Source organism: Oncorhynchus mykiss, chromosome 2, assembly GCF_057628025.1.
Source record: "Oncorhynchus mykiss isolate SJ-2025 chromosome 2, ASM5762802v1, whole genome shotgun sequence".
NCBI lineage: Eukaryota > Metazoa > Chordata > Actinopteri > Salmoniformes > Salmonidae > Oncorhynchus > Oncorhynchus mykiss.
Window position 1 is genome coordinate 455071 of NC_143023.1, and position 18255 is coordinate 473325.

Consider the following 18255-nt stretch of genomic DNA (forward strand, 5'->3'; position numbering starts at 1 on the left):
CACAGGTCTTGCCCACGATGCATTAGGGCAGAATCACAACGTTTCACATCTGTAAGGCGTGAAGTAAGGTGTTACCACAGAAACAGAATCTCATTCCAGGTCTGTGAGTGTTAATATTATGTTTAAGCTTCAAACTCTTCAATGTAAAAGTCCTGCGTAGTTCTGGTACCGGGTTTTTTCCCGACAGACATTTTCACGTTTTATAAATCGATCTGTGGACACCGTAGATGGAAAAGACCTAGCCCTGGTTACCACGGACACAGGAGTACGTCTCTAACCGCCTGCATGTCCCTCCCTCCTACCATTTCATTCGGTCTTCCGACTGTCCATCAAGTCCTGGCTGAAACCTTACTGGTTGAGCCACTAACAAGGCATACTCTACAGGTTAAAGTCATTTTATAAAATCCATTCTAGTATATTTTGAAAAAAATATAAGTCATTTCAAGCCTTATTCATATACAGATTTGTTGAATAGGAAATACGCTGTATAAAATACTGAAAATATTGGATCATATTTGTACTGTGTACTTGAGTTTGTGTCCTGAAAAATGACGAGACCTCAGAAATGTATAACAACTTTTACCTTTCATGGAGTACGTGGCATTACTAGCCATTGTTTATGGCCCTCTCGTGATATATCGACTTTTACCTTCCATGGAGTACGTGGCATTACTAGCCATTGTTTATGGCCCTCTCGTGATATATCGACTTTTACCTTTCATGGAGTACGTGGCATTACTAGCCATTGTTTATGGCCCTCTCGTGATATATCGACTTTTACCTTTCATGGAGTACGTGGCATTACTAGCCATTGTTTATGGCCCTCTCGTGATATATCGACTTTTACCTTTCATGGAGTACGTGGCATTACTAGCCATTGTTTATGGCCCTCTCGTGATATAACGACTTTTACCTTTCATGGAGTACGTGGCATTACTAGCCATTGTTTATGGCCCTCTCGTGATATAACGACTTTTACCTTCCATGGAGTACGTGGCATTACTAGCCATTGTTTATGGCCCTCTCGTGATATAACGACTTTTACCTTTCATGGAGTACGTGGCATTACTAGCCATTGTTTATGGCCCTCTCGTGATATAACGACTTTTACCTTCCATGGAGTACGTGGCATTACTAGCCATTGTTTATGGCCCTCTCGTGATATATCGACTTTTACCTTTCATGGAGTACGTGGCATTACTAGCCATTGTTTATGGCCCTCTCGTGATATATCGACTTTTACCTTTCATGGAGTACGTGGCATTACTAGCCATTGTTTATGGCCCTCTCGTGATATAATGACTTTTACCTTTCATGGAGTACGTGGCATTACTAGCCATTGTTTATGGCCCTCTCGTGATATATCGACTTTTACCTTTCATGGAGTACGTGGCATTACTAGCCATTGTTTATGGCCCTCTCGTGATATAACGACTTTTACCTTCCATGGAGTACGTGGCATTACTAGCCATTGTTTATGGCCCTCTCGTGATATAATGACTTTTACCTTTCATGGAGTACGTGGCATTACTAGCCATTGTTTATGGCCCTCTCGTGATATATCGACTTTTACCTTTCATGGAGTACGCAGCATTACTAGCCATTGTTTATGGCCCTCTCGTGATATATCGACTTTTACCTTTCATGGAGTACGCAGCATTACTAGCCATTGTTTATGGCCCTCTCGTGATATAATGACTTTTACCTTTCATGGAGTACGTGGCATTACTAGCCATTGTTTATGGCCCTCTCGTGATATAATGACTTTTACCTTTCATGGAGTACGTGGCATTACTAGCCATTGTTTATGGCCCTCTCGTGATATATCGACTTTTACCTTTCATGGAGTACGTGGCATTACTAGCCATTGTTTATGGCCCTCTCGTGATATAACGACTTTTACCTTCCATGGAGTACGTGGCATTACTAGCCATTGTTTATGGCCCTCTCGTGATATATCGACTTTTACCTTTCATGGAGTACGTGGCATTACTAGCCATTGTTTATGGCCCTCTCGTGATATATCGACTTTTACCTTTCATGGAGTACGTGGCATTACTAGCCGTTGTTTATGGCCCTCTCGTGATATAATGACTTTTACCTTTCATGGAGTACGTGGCATTACTAGCCATTGTTTATGGCCCTCTCGTGATATATCGACTTTTACCTTTCATGGAGTACGCAGCATTACTAGCCATTGTTTATGGCCCTCTCGTGATATAATGACTTTTACCTTTCATGGAGTACGCAGCATTACTAGCCATTGTTTATGGCCCTCTCGTGATATAATGACTTTTACCTTTCATGGAGTACGTGGCATTACTAGCCATTGTTTATGGCCCTCTCGTGATATATCGACTTTTACCTTCCATGGAGTACGTGGCATTACTAGCCATTGTTTATGGCCCTCTCGTGATATATCGACTTTTACCTTTCATGGAGTACGCAGCATTACTAGCCATTGTTTATGGCCCTCTCGTGATATAATGACTTTTACCTTTCATGGAGTACGTGGCATTACTAGCCATTGTTTATGGCCCTCTCGTGATATATCAACTTTTACCTTTCATGGAGTACGTGGCATTACTAGCCATTGTTTATGGCCCTCTCGTGATATATCGACTTTTACCTTCCATGGAGTACGTGGCATTACTAGCCATTGTTTATGGCCCTCTCGTGATATAACGACTTTTACCTTTCATGGAGTACGTGGCATTACTAGCCATTGTTTATGGCCCTCTCGTGATATAACGACTTTTACCTTTCATGGAGTACGTGGCATTACTAGCCATTGTTTATGGCCCTCTCGTGATATATCGACTTTTACCTTTCATGGAGTACGTGGCATTACTAGCCATTGTTTATGGCCCTCTCGTGATATATCGACTTTTACCTTTCATGGAGTACGTGGCATTACTAGCCATTGTTTATGGCCCTCTCGTGATATAACAACTTTTACCTTTCATGGAGTACGCAGCATTACTAGCCATTGTTTATGGCCCTCTCGTGATATAACGACTTTTACCTTTCATGGAGTACGTGGCATTACTAGCCATTGTTTATGGCCCTCTCGTGATATATCGACTTTTACCTTTCATGGAGTACGTGGCATTACTAGCCATTGTTTATGGCCCTCTCGTGATATATCGACTTTTACCTTTCATGGAGTACGTGGCATTACTAGCCATTGTTTATGGCCCTCTCGTGATATATCAACTTTTACCTTTCATGGAGTACGTGGCATTACTAGCCATTGTTTATGGCCCTCTCGTGATATAACGACTTTTACCTTTCATGGAGTACGTGGCATTACTAGCCGTTGTTTATGGCCCTCTCGTGATATATCGACTTTTACCTTCCATGGAGTACGTGGCATTACTAGCCATTGTTTATGGCCCTCTCGTGATATAATGACTTTTACCTTTCATGGAGTACGTGGCATTACTAGCCATTGTTTATGGCCCTCTCGTGATATAATGACTTTTGGTGCTGAAGTAGATGACATTTAGGTTACAGAAGTATGGAGTACACAGCCATAGAAATAAAGGCATTGATCCCATACATAAAAACACATCTGGAAACCACGACAGAAACCACAACAACACAACTCACTCCTTAGGATACACACCCAGAGAAACACACAACTCACTCCTTAGGATACACACCCAGAGAAACACACAACTCACTCCTTAGGATACACACCCAGAGAAACACACAACTCACTCCTTAGGATACACACCCAGAGAAACACACAACTCACTCCTTAGGATACACACCCAGAGAAACACAACTCACTCCTTAGGATACACACCCAGAGAAACACACAACTCACTCCTTAGGATACGCACCCAGAGAAACACAACTGGAAAACACGACAGAAACCACTACAATACAACTCACTCCTTAGGATACACACCCAGAGAAACACACAACTCACTCCTTAGGATACACACCCAGAGAAACACAACTCACTCCTTAGGATACACACCCAGAGAAACACACAACTCACTCCTTAGGATACACACCCAGAGAAACACAACTGGAAAACACGACAGAAACCACTACAATACAACTCACTCCTTAGGATACACACCCAGAGAAACACAACTCATTCCTTAGGATACGCACCCAGAGAGAAACACAACTGGAAAACACGACAGAAACCACTACAATACAACTCACTCCTTAGGATACACACCCAGAGAAACACAACTCATTCCTTAGGATACACACCCAGAGAAACACAACTCACTCCTTAGGATACACACCCAGAGAAACACAACTCACTCCTTAGGATACACACCCAGAGAAACACACAACTCACTCCTTAGGATACGCACCCAGAGAAACACACAACTCACTCCTTAGGATACGCACCCAGAGAAACACAACTCACTCCTTAGGATACGCACCCAGAGAAACACAACTCACTCCTTAGGATACACACCCAGAGAAACACACAACTCACTCCTTAGGATACACACCCAGAGAAACACACAACTGACTCCTTAGGATACACACCCAGAGAAACACACAACTCACTCCTTAGGATACACACCCAGAGAAACACACAACTCACTCCTTAGGATACACACCCAGAGAAACACACAACTCACTCCTTAGGATACACACCCAGAGAAACACACAACTGACTCCTTAGGATACACACCCAGAGAAACACACAACTCACTCCTTAGGATACACACCCAGAGAAACACACAACTCACTCCTTAGGATACACACCCAGAGAAACACACAACTCACTCCTTAGGATACGCACCCAGAGAAAAATACAACTGACCACAGACTCAGAGTGCTAAACTGAACGAATGACCTTTCCCCTCCTACCACCCCCCCAATCTGGAGAAATATTTCATAATGGATGCCTCCCAAATGGCACTCTGTTCCCTATATAGGTCTCTCTGTCTCTGTGTCTATGTCTCTCTGTGTCTCTCTGCCTCTGTGCCTCTCTGTGTCTTTCTGCCTCTCTGTCTCTGTGCCTCTCTGTCTCTCTGCCTCTCTGTGCCTCTCTGTCTCTGTGCCTCTCTGTTTCTTTCTGCCTCTGTGCCTCTCTGTCTCTGTGCCTCTCTGTCTCTGTGCCTCTCTGTCTCTGTGTCTCTGTGCCTCTCTGTCTCTCTGCCTCTCTGTGTCTTTCTGCCTCTCTGTGTCTTTCTGCCTCTCTGTGTCTTTCTGCCTCTCTGTGTCTTTCTGCCTCTCTGTGTCTTTCTGCCTCTCTGTGTCTTTCTGCCTCTCTGTGTCTTTCTGCCTCTCTGTTTCTTTCTGCCTCTCTGTGCCTCTCAGTCTCTGTGCCTCTATGTCTCTCTGTCTCTGTGCCTCTCTGTCTCTGTGCCTCTCTGTCTCTGTGCCTCTCTGTCTCTGTGCCTCTCTGTCTCTGTGCCTCTCTGTCTCTGTGCCTCTCTGTCTCTCTGCCTCTCTGTCTCTCTGCCTCTCTGTCTCTCTGCCTCTCTGTGTCTTTCTGCCTCTCTGTAGTGAGGTGAGGACTATGCTGTGGTAAACATGTCTCTCTGTAGTGAGGTGAGGACTATGCTGTGGTAAACATGTCTCTCTGTAGTGAGGTGAGGACTATGCTGTGGTAAACATGTCTCTCTGTAGTGAGGTGAGGACTATGCTGTGGTAAACATGTCTCTCTGTAGTGAGGTGAGGACTATGCTGTGGTAAACATGTCTCTCTGTAGTGAGGTGAGGACTATGCTGTGGTAAACATGTCTCTCTGTAGTGAGGTGAGGACTATGCTGTGGTAAACATGTCTCTCTGTAGTGAGGTGAGGACTATGCTGTGGTAAACATGTCTCTCTGTAGTGAGGTGAGGACTATGCTGTGGTAAACATGTCTCTCTGTAGTGAGGTGAGGACTATGCTGTGGTAAACATGCCTCTCTGTAGTGAGGTGAGGACTATGCTGTGGTAAACATGTCTCTCTGTAGTGAGGTGAGGACTATGCTGTGGTAAACATGTCTCTCTGTCTCTCTGTAGTGAGGTGAGGACTATGCTGTGGTAAACATGTCTCTCTGTAGTGAGGTGAGGACTATGCTGTGGTAAACATGTCTCTCTGTAGTGAGGTGAGGACTATGCTGTGGTAAACATGTCTCTCTGTAGTGAGGTGAGGACTATGCTGTGGTAAACATGTCTCTCTGTAGTGAGGTGAGGACTATGCTGTGGTAAACATGTCTCTCTGTAGTGAGGTGAGGACTATGCTGTGGTAAACATGTCTCTCTGTCTCTCTGTAGTGAGGTGAGGACTATGCTGTGGTAAACATGTCTCTCTGTAGTGAGGTGAGGACTATGCTGTGGTAAACATGTCTCTCTGTAGTGAGGTGAGGACTATGCTGTGGTAAACATGTCTCTCTGTAGTGAGGTGAGGACTATGCTGTGGTAAACATGTCTCTCTGTAGTGAGGTGAGGACTATGCTGTGGTAAACATGTCTCTCTGTAGTGAGGTGAGGACTATGCTGTGGTAAACATGTCTCTCTGTAGTGAGGTGAGGACTATGCTGTGGTAAACATGCCTCTCTGTAGTGAGGTGAGGACTATGCTGTGGTAAACATGTCTCTCTGTAGTGAGGTGAGGACTATGCTGTGGTAAACATGTCTCTCTGTAGTGAGGTGAGGACTATGCTGTGGTAAACATGTCTCTCTGTAGTGAGGTGAGGACTATGCTGTGGTAAACATGTCTCTCTGTAGTGAGGTGAGGACTATGCTGTGGTAAACATGTCTCTCTGTCTCTCTGTAGTGAGGTGAGGACTATGCTGTGGTAAACATGTCTCTCTGTAGTGAGGTGAGGACTATGCTGTGGTAAACATGCCTCTCTGTAGTGAGGTGAGGACTATGCTGTGGTAAACATGTCTCTCTGTAGTGAGGTGAGGACTATGCTGTGGTAAACATGTCTCTCTGTAGTGAGGTGAGGACTATGCTGTGGTAAACATGTCTCTCTGTAGTGAGGTGAGGACTATGCTGTGGTAAACATGTCTCTCTGTAGTGAGGTGAGGACTATGCTGTGGTAAACATGTCTCTCTGTAGTGAGGTGAGGACTATGCTGTGGTAAACATGTCTCTCTGTCTCTCTGTAGTGAGGTGAGGACTATGCTGTGGTAAACATGTCTCTCTGTAGTGAGGTGAGGACTATGCTGTGGTAAACATGTCTCTCTGTAGTGAGGTGAGGACTATGCTGTGGTAAACATGTCTCTCTGTAGTGAGGTGAGGACTATGCTGTGGTAAACATGTCTCTCTGTAGTGAGGTGAGGACTATGCTGTGGTAAACATGTCTCTCTGTAGTGAGGTGAGGACTATGCTGTGGTAAACATGCCTCTCTGTAGTGAGGTGAGGACTATGCTGTGGTAAACATGTCTCTCTGTAGTGAGGTGAGGACTATGCTGTGGTAAACATGTCTCTCTGTAGTGAGGTGAGGACTATGCTGTGGTAAACATGTCTCTCTGTAGTGAGGTGAGGACTATGCTGTGGTAAACATGTCTCTCTGTAGTGAGGTGAGGACTATGCTGTGGTAAACATGTCTCTCTGTCTCTCTGTAGTGAGGTGAGGACTATGCTGTGGTAAACATGTCTCTCTGTAGTGAGGTGAGGACTATGCTGTGGTAAACATGCCTCTCTGTAGTGAGGTGAGGACTATGCTGTGGTAAACATGTCTCTCTGTAGTGAGGTGAGGACTATGCTGTGGTAAACATGTCTCTCTGTAGTGAGGTGAGGACTATGCTGTGGTAAACATGTCTCTCTGTAGTGAGGTGAGGACTATGCTGTGGTAAACATGTCTCTCTGTAGTGAGGTGAGGACTATGCTGTGGTAAACATGTCTCTCTGTAGTGAGGTGAGGACTATGCTGTGGTAAACATGTCTCTCTGTAGTGAGGTGAGGACTATGCTGTGGTAAACATGTCTCTCTGTAGTGAGGTGAGGACTATGCTGTGGTTAACATGTCTCTCTGTAGTGAGGTGAGGACTATGCTGTGGTAAACATGTCTCTCTGTAGTGAGGTGAGGACTATGCTGTGGTTAACATGTCTCTCTGTAGTGAGGTGAGGACTATGCTGTGGTAAACATGTCTCTGTGCCTCTCTGTAGTGAGGTGAGGACTATGCTGTGGTAAACATGTCTCTCTGTCTCTCTGTAGTGAGGTGAGGACTATGCTGTGGTAAACATGTCTCTCTGTAGTGAGGTGAGGACTATGCTGTGGTAAACATGTCTCTCTGTAGTGAGGTGAGGACTATGCTGTGGTAAACATGTCTCTCTGTAGTGAGGTGAGGACTATGCTGTGGTAAACATGTCTCTCTGTAGTGAGGTGAGGACTATGCTGTGGTAAACATGTCTCTCTGTAGTGAGGTGAGGACTATGCTGTGGTAAACATGTCTCTCTGTAGTGAGGTGAGGACTATGCTGTGGTAAACATGTCTCTCTGTCTCTCTATTTTTCCTCTGTGTTTCTTTTTTTTCTCGGGAGGCCAAATGAGAGCCACATGTTGGTTCAAAGCAGATTGTTCCTTTTGTATTTCTCTTCTCATTAGGAAGCTAATCTCCTAGCCTCTCATAGCCTCTCCTAGCCTCTCCTAGCCTCTCCTAGCCTCGCCTAGCCTCTCCTAGCCTCCCCTAGCCTCTCTTAGCTTCCCCTAGCCTCTCCTAGCCTCCCCTAGCCTCTCCCAGCCTCTCCTAGCCTCCCTTAGCTTCCCCTAGACTCCCCTAGCCTCTCCTAGACTCCCCTAGCCTCCCCTCTCCTAGCCTCCCCTAGCCTCCCCTAGCCTCCCCTAGCCTCTCCTAGCCTCTCCTAGCCTCTCCCAGCCTCTCCTAGACTCCCCTAGCCTCTCCTAGCCTCTCCTAGCCTCCCCTAGCCTCTCCTAGCCTCCCCTAGCCTCTCCCAGCCTTTCCTAGACTCCCCCAGCCTCTCCTAGCCTCCCCTAGTCTCTCCTAGCCTCCCTTAGCCTCCCCTAGCCTCTCCCAGCCTCCCCTAGCCTCCCCTAGCCTCCCCTAGCCTCCCCTAGCCTCTCCTAGCCTCTCCTTGCCTCCCCTAGCCTCTCCTAGCCTCTCCTAGCCTCTCCTAGCCTCCCCTAGCCTCTCCTACACTCCCCTAGACTCCCCTAGCCTCTCCTAGCCTCTCCTAGCCTCTCCTAGCCTCCCCTAGCCTCTCCTAGACTCCCCTAGACTCCCCTAGCCTCTCCTAGCTACTCCTAGCCTGAGTGTTTCAGATTTGAAGCCTTTTGTTTTGGATGGCTCCTCCATTCACTAGCAACCCACTGCCTTCTCATCTCCTTCCCTTTCTCCACCTCTCCTCCCCCCTCTCTCCTCCCACCTCTCTCCTCCCCCCTCTCTCCTCCCCCCTCTCTCCTCCCCCTCTCACTCTCTTCCCCCCTCTCACTCTCCTCCCTCCTCCACCTCTCCTCCCCCCTCTCACTCTCCTCCCCCCACTCTCCTCCCCCCTCTCACTCTCCTCCCCCCACTCTCCTCCCCCTCTCACTCTCCTCCCCCCTCTCACTCTCCTCCCTCCTCCACCTCTCCTCCCCCCTCTCACTCTCCTCCCCCCTCTCACTCTCCTCCCCCCACTCTCCTCCCACCTCTCTCTCTCCTCCCACCTCTCACCTCCCCTCCCACCTCTCACCTCCCCCCTCTCTCCTCCCCCTCTCACTCTCCTCCCCCTCTCTCCTCCCCCCTCTCACTCTCCTCCCACCTCTCTCCTCCCACCTCTCTCCGCCCCCTTCTCACTCTCCTCCCACCTCTCACTCTCCTCCCACTCCTTCCTCCTCCCCTCCTCTCACCTCCTCTGCATGTCTCCCAGCTGGCTCTCCCACTCCTTCCTCTCCCCTCCCCTCCTCCCTCCTCTCCCCTCCCCTCCTCTCACCTCCTCTATTTTCCTCTGCATGTTTCCCAGCTGGCTCTCCCATTCCTTCCTCTCCCCTCCCCTCCCCTCCTCCCCTCCTCTCACCTCCCCTCCCCTCCTTTCACCTCCCCTCCCCTCCTCTCCTCCCCTCCTTTCACCTCCCCTCGCCTTACCTCCTCTATTTTCCTCTGCATGTCTCCCAGCTGGCTCTCCCACTCCTTCCTCCTCCCCTCCTCTCCGCTCCTCCCCTCCTCTGCCCTCCCCTCCCCTCCTCTCACCTCCCCTCCCCTCACCTCCTCTATTTTCCTCTGCATGTCTCCCAGCTGGCTCTCCCATTCCTTCCTCTCCCCTCCCCTCCTCTCACCTCTCCCCCCCTCCTCTCTCACCTCCTCTCCCCTCCCCTCCCTCCTCTCCTCTCATCCCCTCCCCTCCTCTCCTCCCCTCCCCTCCTCCCTCCTCTCACCTCCTCTATTTTCCTCTGCATGTCTCCCAGCTGGCTCTCCCACTCCTTCCTCTCAGAGTTGAATCTCTCCATCAGTTCAGACTTCTCTCGGACCCAGCCCTTCTCGCTGAGCTCCAGCCGACAGCGCAGGTCCATGGCGGCCGTGTGGGTGTCGACCAGCAGCCTCCTCTGCTGCTCTCTGTCCCCCCGCTGTAGAGGACTCTCCCTGGGCTCTGGACTCTGAGTTCTCAGCCCCAGCTCAATGACAGGACCTCCTCTAGCCTCCAACTGGACAGGAAGAGAGAGATGGAGAAGGAGGAGTAGAGAGAGAGGCAGGCAGGCAGGGAGAGAGGGAGATGGAGAAAGGGGAGTAGAGAGCGAGGCAGGTAGAGAAGGAGATGGAGAGAAGCAAGGAGAGAGGGAGATGGAGAAAGGGGAGTAGAGAGAGAGGCAGGTAGGGAGAGAGACAGGGAGATGGAGAAGGAGGAGTAGAGAGAGAGAGAGAGAGGCAGGGAGAGAAGGAGATGGAGAAGGGGGAGTAGAGAGAGAGGCAGGCAGGGAGAGAGAGAGGGAGATGGAGGAGTAGAGAGAGAGAGGGAGGGAGATGGAGAAGGGGGAGTAGAGAGAGAGGCAGGCAGGGAGAGATGGCAGGCAAGAGAATTAGGTGGGAGAGAATGTCAGGGAGTGTCAGGAAGAGGGACGGAGGGAGAGAAGGACCAGAGGGAGGAGAGGAAAAGGGAGAATTCAGAGAACGGATGGAAGGGATTAAAAGATCATAACTCAGAGGAGTTCATGGTCAACCTCTCCTCCCTCTGTCTCCCTCTCTCATCATCTGACAGGATATCACAGCTGCCTCTACACAGTTCCTTTCCTGTCTGTGGTCCTGTCTCCCTGTTTGTCTCTGGACCCATCTACAGCTATCTCCCTGTCTGTCTCTGGACCCATCTCCCTGTCTCTGGACCCATCTACAGCTGTCTCCCTGTCTGTCTCTGGACCCATCTACAGCTGTCTCCCTGTCTGTCTCTGGACCCATCTACAGCTCTCTCCCTGTCTGTCTCTGGACCCATCTACAGCTGTCTCCCTGTCTGTCTCTGGACCCATCTACAGCTATCTCCCTGTCTGTCTCTGGACCCATCTCCCTGGGAGATAGCTGTAGACCCAGGGAGATAGCTGTAGATCCATCTACAGCTATCTCCCTGCCTGTCTCTGGACCCATTTACAGCTATCTCCCTGTCTCTGGACAGATACAGCCTCTGGACCCATCTACAGAGTAGTTGTTGAAAAGGGGAGTACATTTTTAAAAAACTAGGCAAGTCAGTTAAGAACAAATTCTTATTTACAATGACGGCCTACCGAGGAACAGTGGGTTAACTGCTTTGTTCAGGGGCAGAACAACAGATTTGTACCTTGTCAGCTCGGGGATTTGAACTAGAAACCTTTCGGTTACTAGTCCAACGCTCTAATCACTAGGCTACCCTGTCACCCCCCTCTAACCACTGTCTGGTCAATATATCCCTTAGAGAAACTACTCTGGTCAATATATCCCTTAGAGAAACTACTCTGTCTGGTCAATATATCTCTTAGAGAAACTACTCTGTCTGGTCAATATATCCCTTAGAGAAACTACTCTGTCTGGTCAATATATCCCTTAGAGAAACTACTCTGGTCAATATATCCCTTAGAGAAACTACTCTGTCTGGTCAATATACCCCTTAGAGAAACTACTCTGTCTGGTCAATATATCCCTTAGAGAAACTACTCTGGTCAATATATCCCTTAGAGAAACTACTCTGGTCAATATATCCCTTAGAGAAACTACTCTATCTGGTCAATATATCACTTAGAGAAACTACTCTGGTCAATATATCCCTTAGAGAAACTACTCTGTCTGGTCATTATACCCCTTAGAGAAACTACTCTGTCTGGTCAATATATCCCTTAGAGAAACTACTCTGGTCAATATATCCCTTAGAGAAACTACTCTGGTCAATATATCCCTTAGAGAAACTACTCTGTCTGGTCATTATACCCCTTAGAGAAACTACTCTGTCTGGTCATTATACCCCTTAGAGAAACTACTCTGGTCAATATATCCCTTAGAGAAACTACTCTGTCTGGTCATTATACCCCTTAGAGAAACTACTCTGTCTGGTCATTATACCCCTTAGAGAAACTACTCTATCTGGTCAATATATCACTTAGAGAAACTACTCTGGTCAATATATCCCTTAGAGAAACTACTCTGTCTGGTCATTATACCCCTTAGAGAAACTACTCTGTCTGGTCAATATATCCCTTAGAGAAACTACTCTGTCTGGTCAATATATCCCTTAGAGAAACTACTCTGTCGGGTCAATATATCCCTTAGAGAAACTACTCTGTCTGGTCAATATATCCCTTAGAGAAACTACTCTGTCTGGTCAATATATCCCTTAGAGAAACTACTCTGTCTGGTCAATATATCCATTAGAGAAACTACTCTGTCTGTGGAGCTGGAATGAGACCAGGACAATGCCTCTCTCTGTAGTAAGTAGACATAGACTACCATCTAAAATGGCATCCTATTCAATATATAGTGAACTACTTTTGACCAGGGCCGATAGTGCACCATATAGGGACTAGTGTCCCATTTGGGAAGCGTCCTCTGTCTGTCTGAGGTCCTTGAACGCTCAGTGTAATTGCAGTGGCAGGATGGGACTGGCGCTGTCCAGTTTATTCCTGACCCAAACATGAACACACACACACAGAGACAGAGAGACAGAGATAGAGACAGAGAGAGAGACAGAGAGAGAGAGAGAGAGAGAGAGCTGCTACCCCTGTAACTCAGAGGTTAAACTGAGACGGAGGCTGATGCTCTTCTTGGCAGTGAGGGATGAATATTCCAGAAGGACCTGTATCAACAAGAGACTAGAGGCTTACAGTTCAGGCTGGCAGACAGACAGTAAGACACAGAGGAGACAGGCTGGCAGACAGACAGTAAGACACAGAGGAGACAGGCTGGTAGACAGACAGTAAGACACAGAGGAGACAGGCTGGTAGACAGACAGTAAGACACAGAAGAGACAGGCTGGTAGACAGACAGTAAGACACAGAGGAGACAGGCTGGTAGACAGACAGTAAGACACAGAGGAGACAGGCTGGTAGACAGACAGGAAAACACAGAGGAGACAGGCTGGCAGACAGACAGACAGGAAAACACAGAGGAGACAGGCTGGTAGACAGACAGACAGTAAAACACAGAGGAGACAGGCTGGTAGACAGACAGACAGTAAAACACAGAGGAGACAGGCTGGTAGACATATAATAAACACACAGGAGCAGCCATCTCCTGCTACTGTAGGACTGGACAGTGTGTGTGTGTGTCTCTGTGTGTGTGTGTGTGTGTGTGTGTGTGTGTGTGTGTGTGTGTGTGTGTGTGTGTGTGTGTGTGTGTGTGTGTGTGTGTGTGTGTGTGTGTGTGTGTGTGTGTCTCTCTCTCTCTGTTAGTGTGAGTGTGTGTAAAAGTGACCGTGTCATGGTGGTCTCTCTCTATTAATAGGAGACTCAACCAACCAGCCAACGCTGTACAGAGTTACAACGTCAAGTACATTCCTCAGGGAGCGGTGGGGCTGGAAGGACGACTGAGATGTTTCTGCTCGACAAACATCTAAAGTATGTGGACAAATATGCCTGCAAATATCCGGCTGAGCCCCAGGATGCTTAGTGGTAACTCCTGGTAGCCTGAAGACACAGGATGCTTGGTGGTAGGCCCTGGTAGCCCCGAAGACACAGGATGCTTAGTGGTAGGCCCTGGTAGCCTCGAAGACACAGGATGCTTAGTGGTAGGCCCTGGTAGCCTCGAAGACACAGGATGCTTAGTGGTAGGCCCTGGTAGCCTCGAAGACACAGGATGCTTAGTGGTAGGCCCTGGTAGCCTCGAAGACACAGGATGCTTAGTGGTAGGCCCTGGTAGCCTGAAGACACAGGATGCTTGGTGGTAGGCCCTGGTAGCTCGAAGACACAAGATGCTTGGTGGTAACTCCTGGTAGCCCGAAGACACAGGATGCTTGGTGGTAGGCCCTGGTAGCCCGAAGACACAAGATGCTTGGTGGTAACTCCTGGTAGCCCGAAGACACAAGATGCTTGGTGGTAGGCCCTGGTAGCTCGAAGACACAAGATGCTTGGTGGTAGGCCCTGGTAGCTCGAAGACACAAGATGCTTGGTGGTAGGCCCTGGTAGCTCGAAGACACAAGATGCTTGGTGGTAACTCCTGGTAGCCCGAAGACACATGATGCTTGGTGGTAGGCCCTGGTAGCTCGAAGACACAAGATGCTTGGTGGTAACTCCTGGTAGCCCGAAGACACAGGATGCTTGGTGGTAGGCCCTGGTAGCTCGAAGACACAGGATGCTTGGTGGTAACTCCTGGTAGCCTCGAAGACACAGGATGCTTGGTGGTAACTCCTGGTAGCTCGAAGACACAAGATGCTTGGTGGTAGGCCCTGGTAGCTCGAAGACACAAGATGCTTGGTGGCAAACCCTGGTAGCCTGAAGACACAGGATGCTTGGTGGTAACTCCTGGTAGCCCGAAGACACAGGATGCTTGGTGGTAACTCCTGGTAGCCCGAAGACACAGGATGCTTGGTGGTAACTCCTGGTAGCCCGAAGACACAGGATGCTTAGTGGTAACTCCTGGTAGCCTGAAGACACAGGATGCTTGGTGGTAACTCCTGGTAGCCTGAAGACACAGGATGCTTGGTGGTAACTCCTGGTAGCCCGAAGACACAGGATGATTAGTGGTAACTCCTGGTAGCCTGAAGGCACAGGATGCATGGCACCCTATTCCCTACATACAGCAGTGCACTACTTTTGACTAGTGCACTACTTTTGACCAGGACCCATAGGAAATAGGGAGCTCTTTGAGACAACCACAGGCTTTGTATAACTGTCTATAAACTAAAATGTGGCTGAGAGGAGAAAACAGCTTTTACAATGGAGCTAACCCCTCCCTGCACATCGCCAGGCTATGCCAGACCAACATTCCAGTCATTCATATAGAACACTGTGGACTCACACAGAACCATCAGAACACTGGTGGAACAACAAGTGAATTCTAGAAGCTGATGTGATCTGACTATCATTCATTCATATAGAACACTGTGGACTCACACAGAACCATCAGAACCCTGGGGAACAACAAGTGAATTCTAGAAGCTGATGTGGTCTGACTATCATTCATTCATATAGAACACTGTGGACTCACACAGAACCATCAGAACTCTGATGGAACAAGTGAATTCTAGAAGCTGATGTGGTCTGACTATCATTCATATAGAACACTGTGGACTCACACAGAACAATCAGAACCCTGGGGAACAACAAGTGAATTCTAGAAGCTGATGTGGTCTGACTATCATTCATTCATTTAGAACACTGTGGACTCACACAGAACCATCAGAACCCTGGGGAACAACAAGTGAATTCTAGAAGCTGATGTGGTCTGACTATCATTAATATAGAACACTGTGGACTCACACAGAACCATCAGAACCCTGGGGAACAACAAGTGAATTCTAGAAGCTGATGTGGTCTGACTATCATTAATATAGAACACTGTGGACTCACACAGAACCATCAGAACCCTGGGGAACAACAACAAGTGAATTCTAGAAGCTGATGTGGTCTGACTATCATTCATTCATATAGAACACTGTGGACTCACACAGAACCATCAGAACCCTGGGGAACAACAAGTGAATTCTAGAAGCTGATGTGGTCTGACTATCATTCATTCATATAGAACACTGTGGACTCACACAGAACCATCAGAACCCTGGGGAACAACAAGTGAATTCTAGAAGCTGATGTGGTCTGACTATCATTAATATAGAACACTGTGGACTCACACAGAACCATCAGAACCCTGGGGAACAACAAGTGAATTCTAGAAGCTGATGTGGTCTGACTATCATTCATTCATATAGAACACTGTGGACTCACACAGAACCATCAGAACCCTGGGGAACAACAACAAGTGAATTCTAGAAGCTGGGAGGGTTTTGAACATGGAATAGTTTTAACATTGGGCATAGTTCTTCTTCATAAATAGTTAGTGAACAGACTGTACTGTTTATATTCATAGTACTGGTCCAACATGGAATCCTGACAGATGACTAGGTCATACAGTACAGGGGCCTACAGTACAGGGGCCTACAGTACATGCTTCACCCACAATCACTGTCTCACACACACCCTCTGCATGTACACACACACACACACACACACCCTCTGCATGTACACACACACACCCCCTCTGCATGTACACACACATTCAGTTTCTATGCTTCAGTCATGCTTTAAATCCAGACCTATGTAAGGAGATGTTGTGTTACTCTGTTAAGTGAAAGGTCTGTTTAGTATGAGTCTGTATCTATCCCCTGTTTACATGTTTAGTATGAGTCTGTATCTATCCCCTGTTTACATGTTTAGTATGAGTCTGTATCTATCCCCTGTTTACATGTTTAGTATGAGTCTGTATCTATCCCCTGTTTACATGTTTAGTATGAGTCTGTATCTATCCCCTGTTTACATGTTTAGTATGAGTCTGTATCTATCCCTGTTTACATGTTTAGTATGAGTCTATATCTATCTATCCCCTGTTTACATGTTTAGTATGAGTCTGTATCTATCCCCTGTTTACATGTTTAGTATGAGTCTATATCATGTTTAGTATGAGTCTATATCATGTTTAGTAGGAGTCATATCTATCCCCTGTTTACATGTTTAGTATGAGTCTATATCATGTTTAGTATGAGTCTATATCATGTTTAGTATGAGTCTATATCATGTTTAGTATGAGTCTATATCATGTTTAGTATGAGTCTATATCATGTTTAGTATGAGTCTATATCATGTTTAGTATGAGTCTATATCATGTTTAGTATGAGTCTATATCATGTTTAGTATGAGTCTTTATCATGTTTAGTATGAGTCTATATCATGTTTAGTATGAGTCTATATCATGCTTAGTATGAGTCTGTATCATGTTTAGTATGAGTCTATATCATGCTTAGTATGAATCTGTATCATGTTTAGTATGAGTCATATCTATCCCTGTTTACATGTTTAGTATGAGTCTATATCATGTTTAGTATGAGTCTGTATCTATCCCCTGTTTACATGTTTAGTATGAGTCTATATCATGTTTAGTAGGAGTCTATATCATGTTTAGTATCAGTCTATATCATGTTTAGTATGAGTCATATCTATCCCCTGTTTACATGTTTAGTATGAGTCTATATCATGTTTAGTATGAGTCTATATCATGTTTAGTATGAGTCTTTATCATGTTTAGTATCAGTCTATATCATGTTTAGTATGAGTCTATATCATGTTTAGTATGAGTCTATATCATGTTTAGTATGAGTCTATATCATGTTTAGTATGAGTCTATATCATGTTTAGTATGAGTCTATATCATGTTTAGTATGAGTCTATATCATGTTTAGTATGAGTCTATATCATGTTTAGTATCAGTCTATATCATGTTTAGTATGAGTCATATCTATCCCCTGTTTACATGTTTAGTATGAGTCTATATCATGTTTAGTATGAGTCCATATCATGTTTAGTATGAGTCTATATCATGTTTAGTATGAGTCTATATCATGTTTAGTATGAGTCTATATCATGTTTAGTATGAGTCATATCTATCCCCTGTTTACATGTTTAGTATGAGTCTATATCATGTTTAGTATGAGTCTATATCATGTTTAGTATGAGTCTTTATCATGTTTAGTATCAGTCTATATCATGTTTAGTATGAGTCTATATCATGTTTAGTATGAGTCTATATCATGTTTAGTATGAGTCTATATCATGTTTAGTATGAGTCTATATCATGTTTAGTATGAGTCTATATCATGTTTAGTATGAGTCTATATCATGTTTAGTATGAGTCTATATCATGTTTAGTATGAGTCTATATCATGTTTAGTATCAGTCTATATCATGTT

At 46.4% G+C, this 18255-nt stretch overlaps 1 protein-coding gene across 8 annotated transcripts in view; it reads right to left on the minus strand.

Moving 5' to 3' along the window:
- Positions 1-18255, minus strand: part of mtcl3a (MTCL family member 3a) — a 47284-nt gene that overhangs the window by 21837 nt on the left and 7192 nt on the right. For 4 of the 8 annotated variants that reach the window (XM_090215756.1, XM_090215742.1, XM_090215751.1 and 1 more), the window contains exon 3: positions 10286-10552. The exons of 2 other annotated variants lie outside the window; for them this stretch is intronic. In XM_090215756.1, coding sequence (XP_090071882.1) covers positions 10286-10420 — 135 coding nt within the window. In that variant the 5' untranslated portion in view covers positions 10421-10552. Of the gene's footprint in view, positions 1-9843; positions 9873-10115; positions 10165-10285; positions 10553-18255 lie in introns of those variants that run through there. 2 more of the 8 variants (XM_090215764.1, XM_090215758.1) reach the window with 2 other exon arrangements.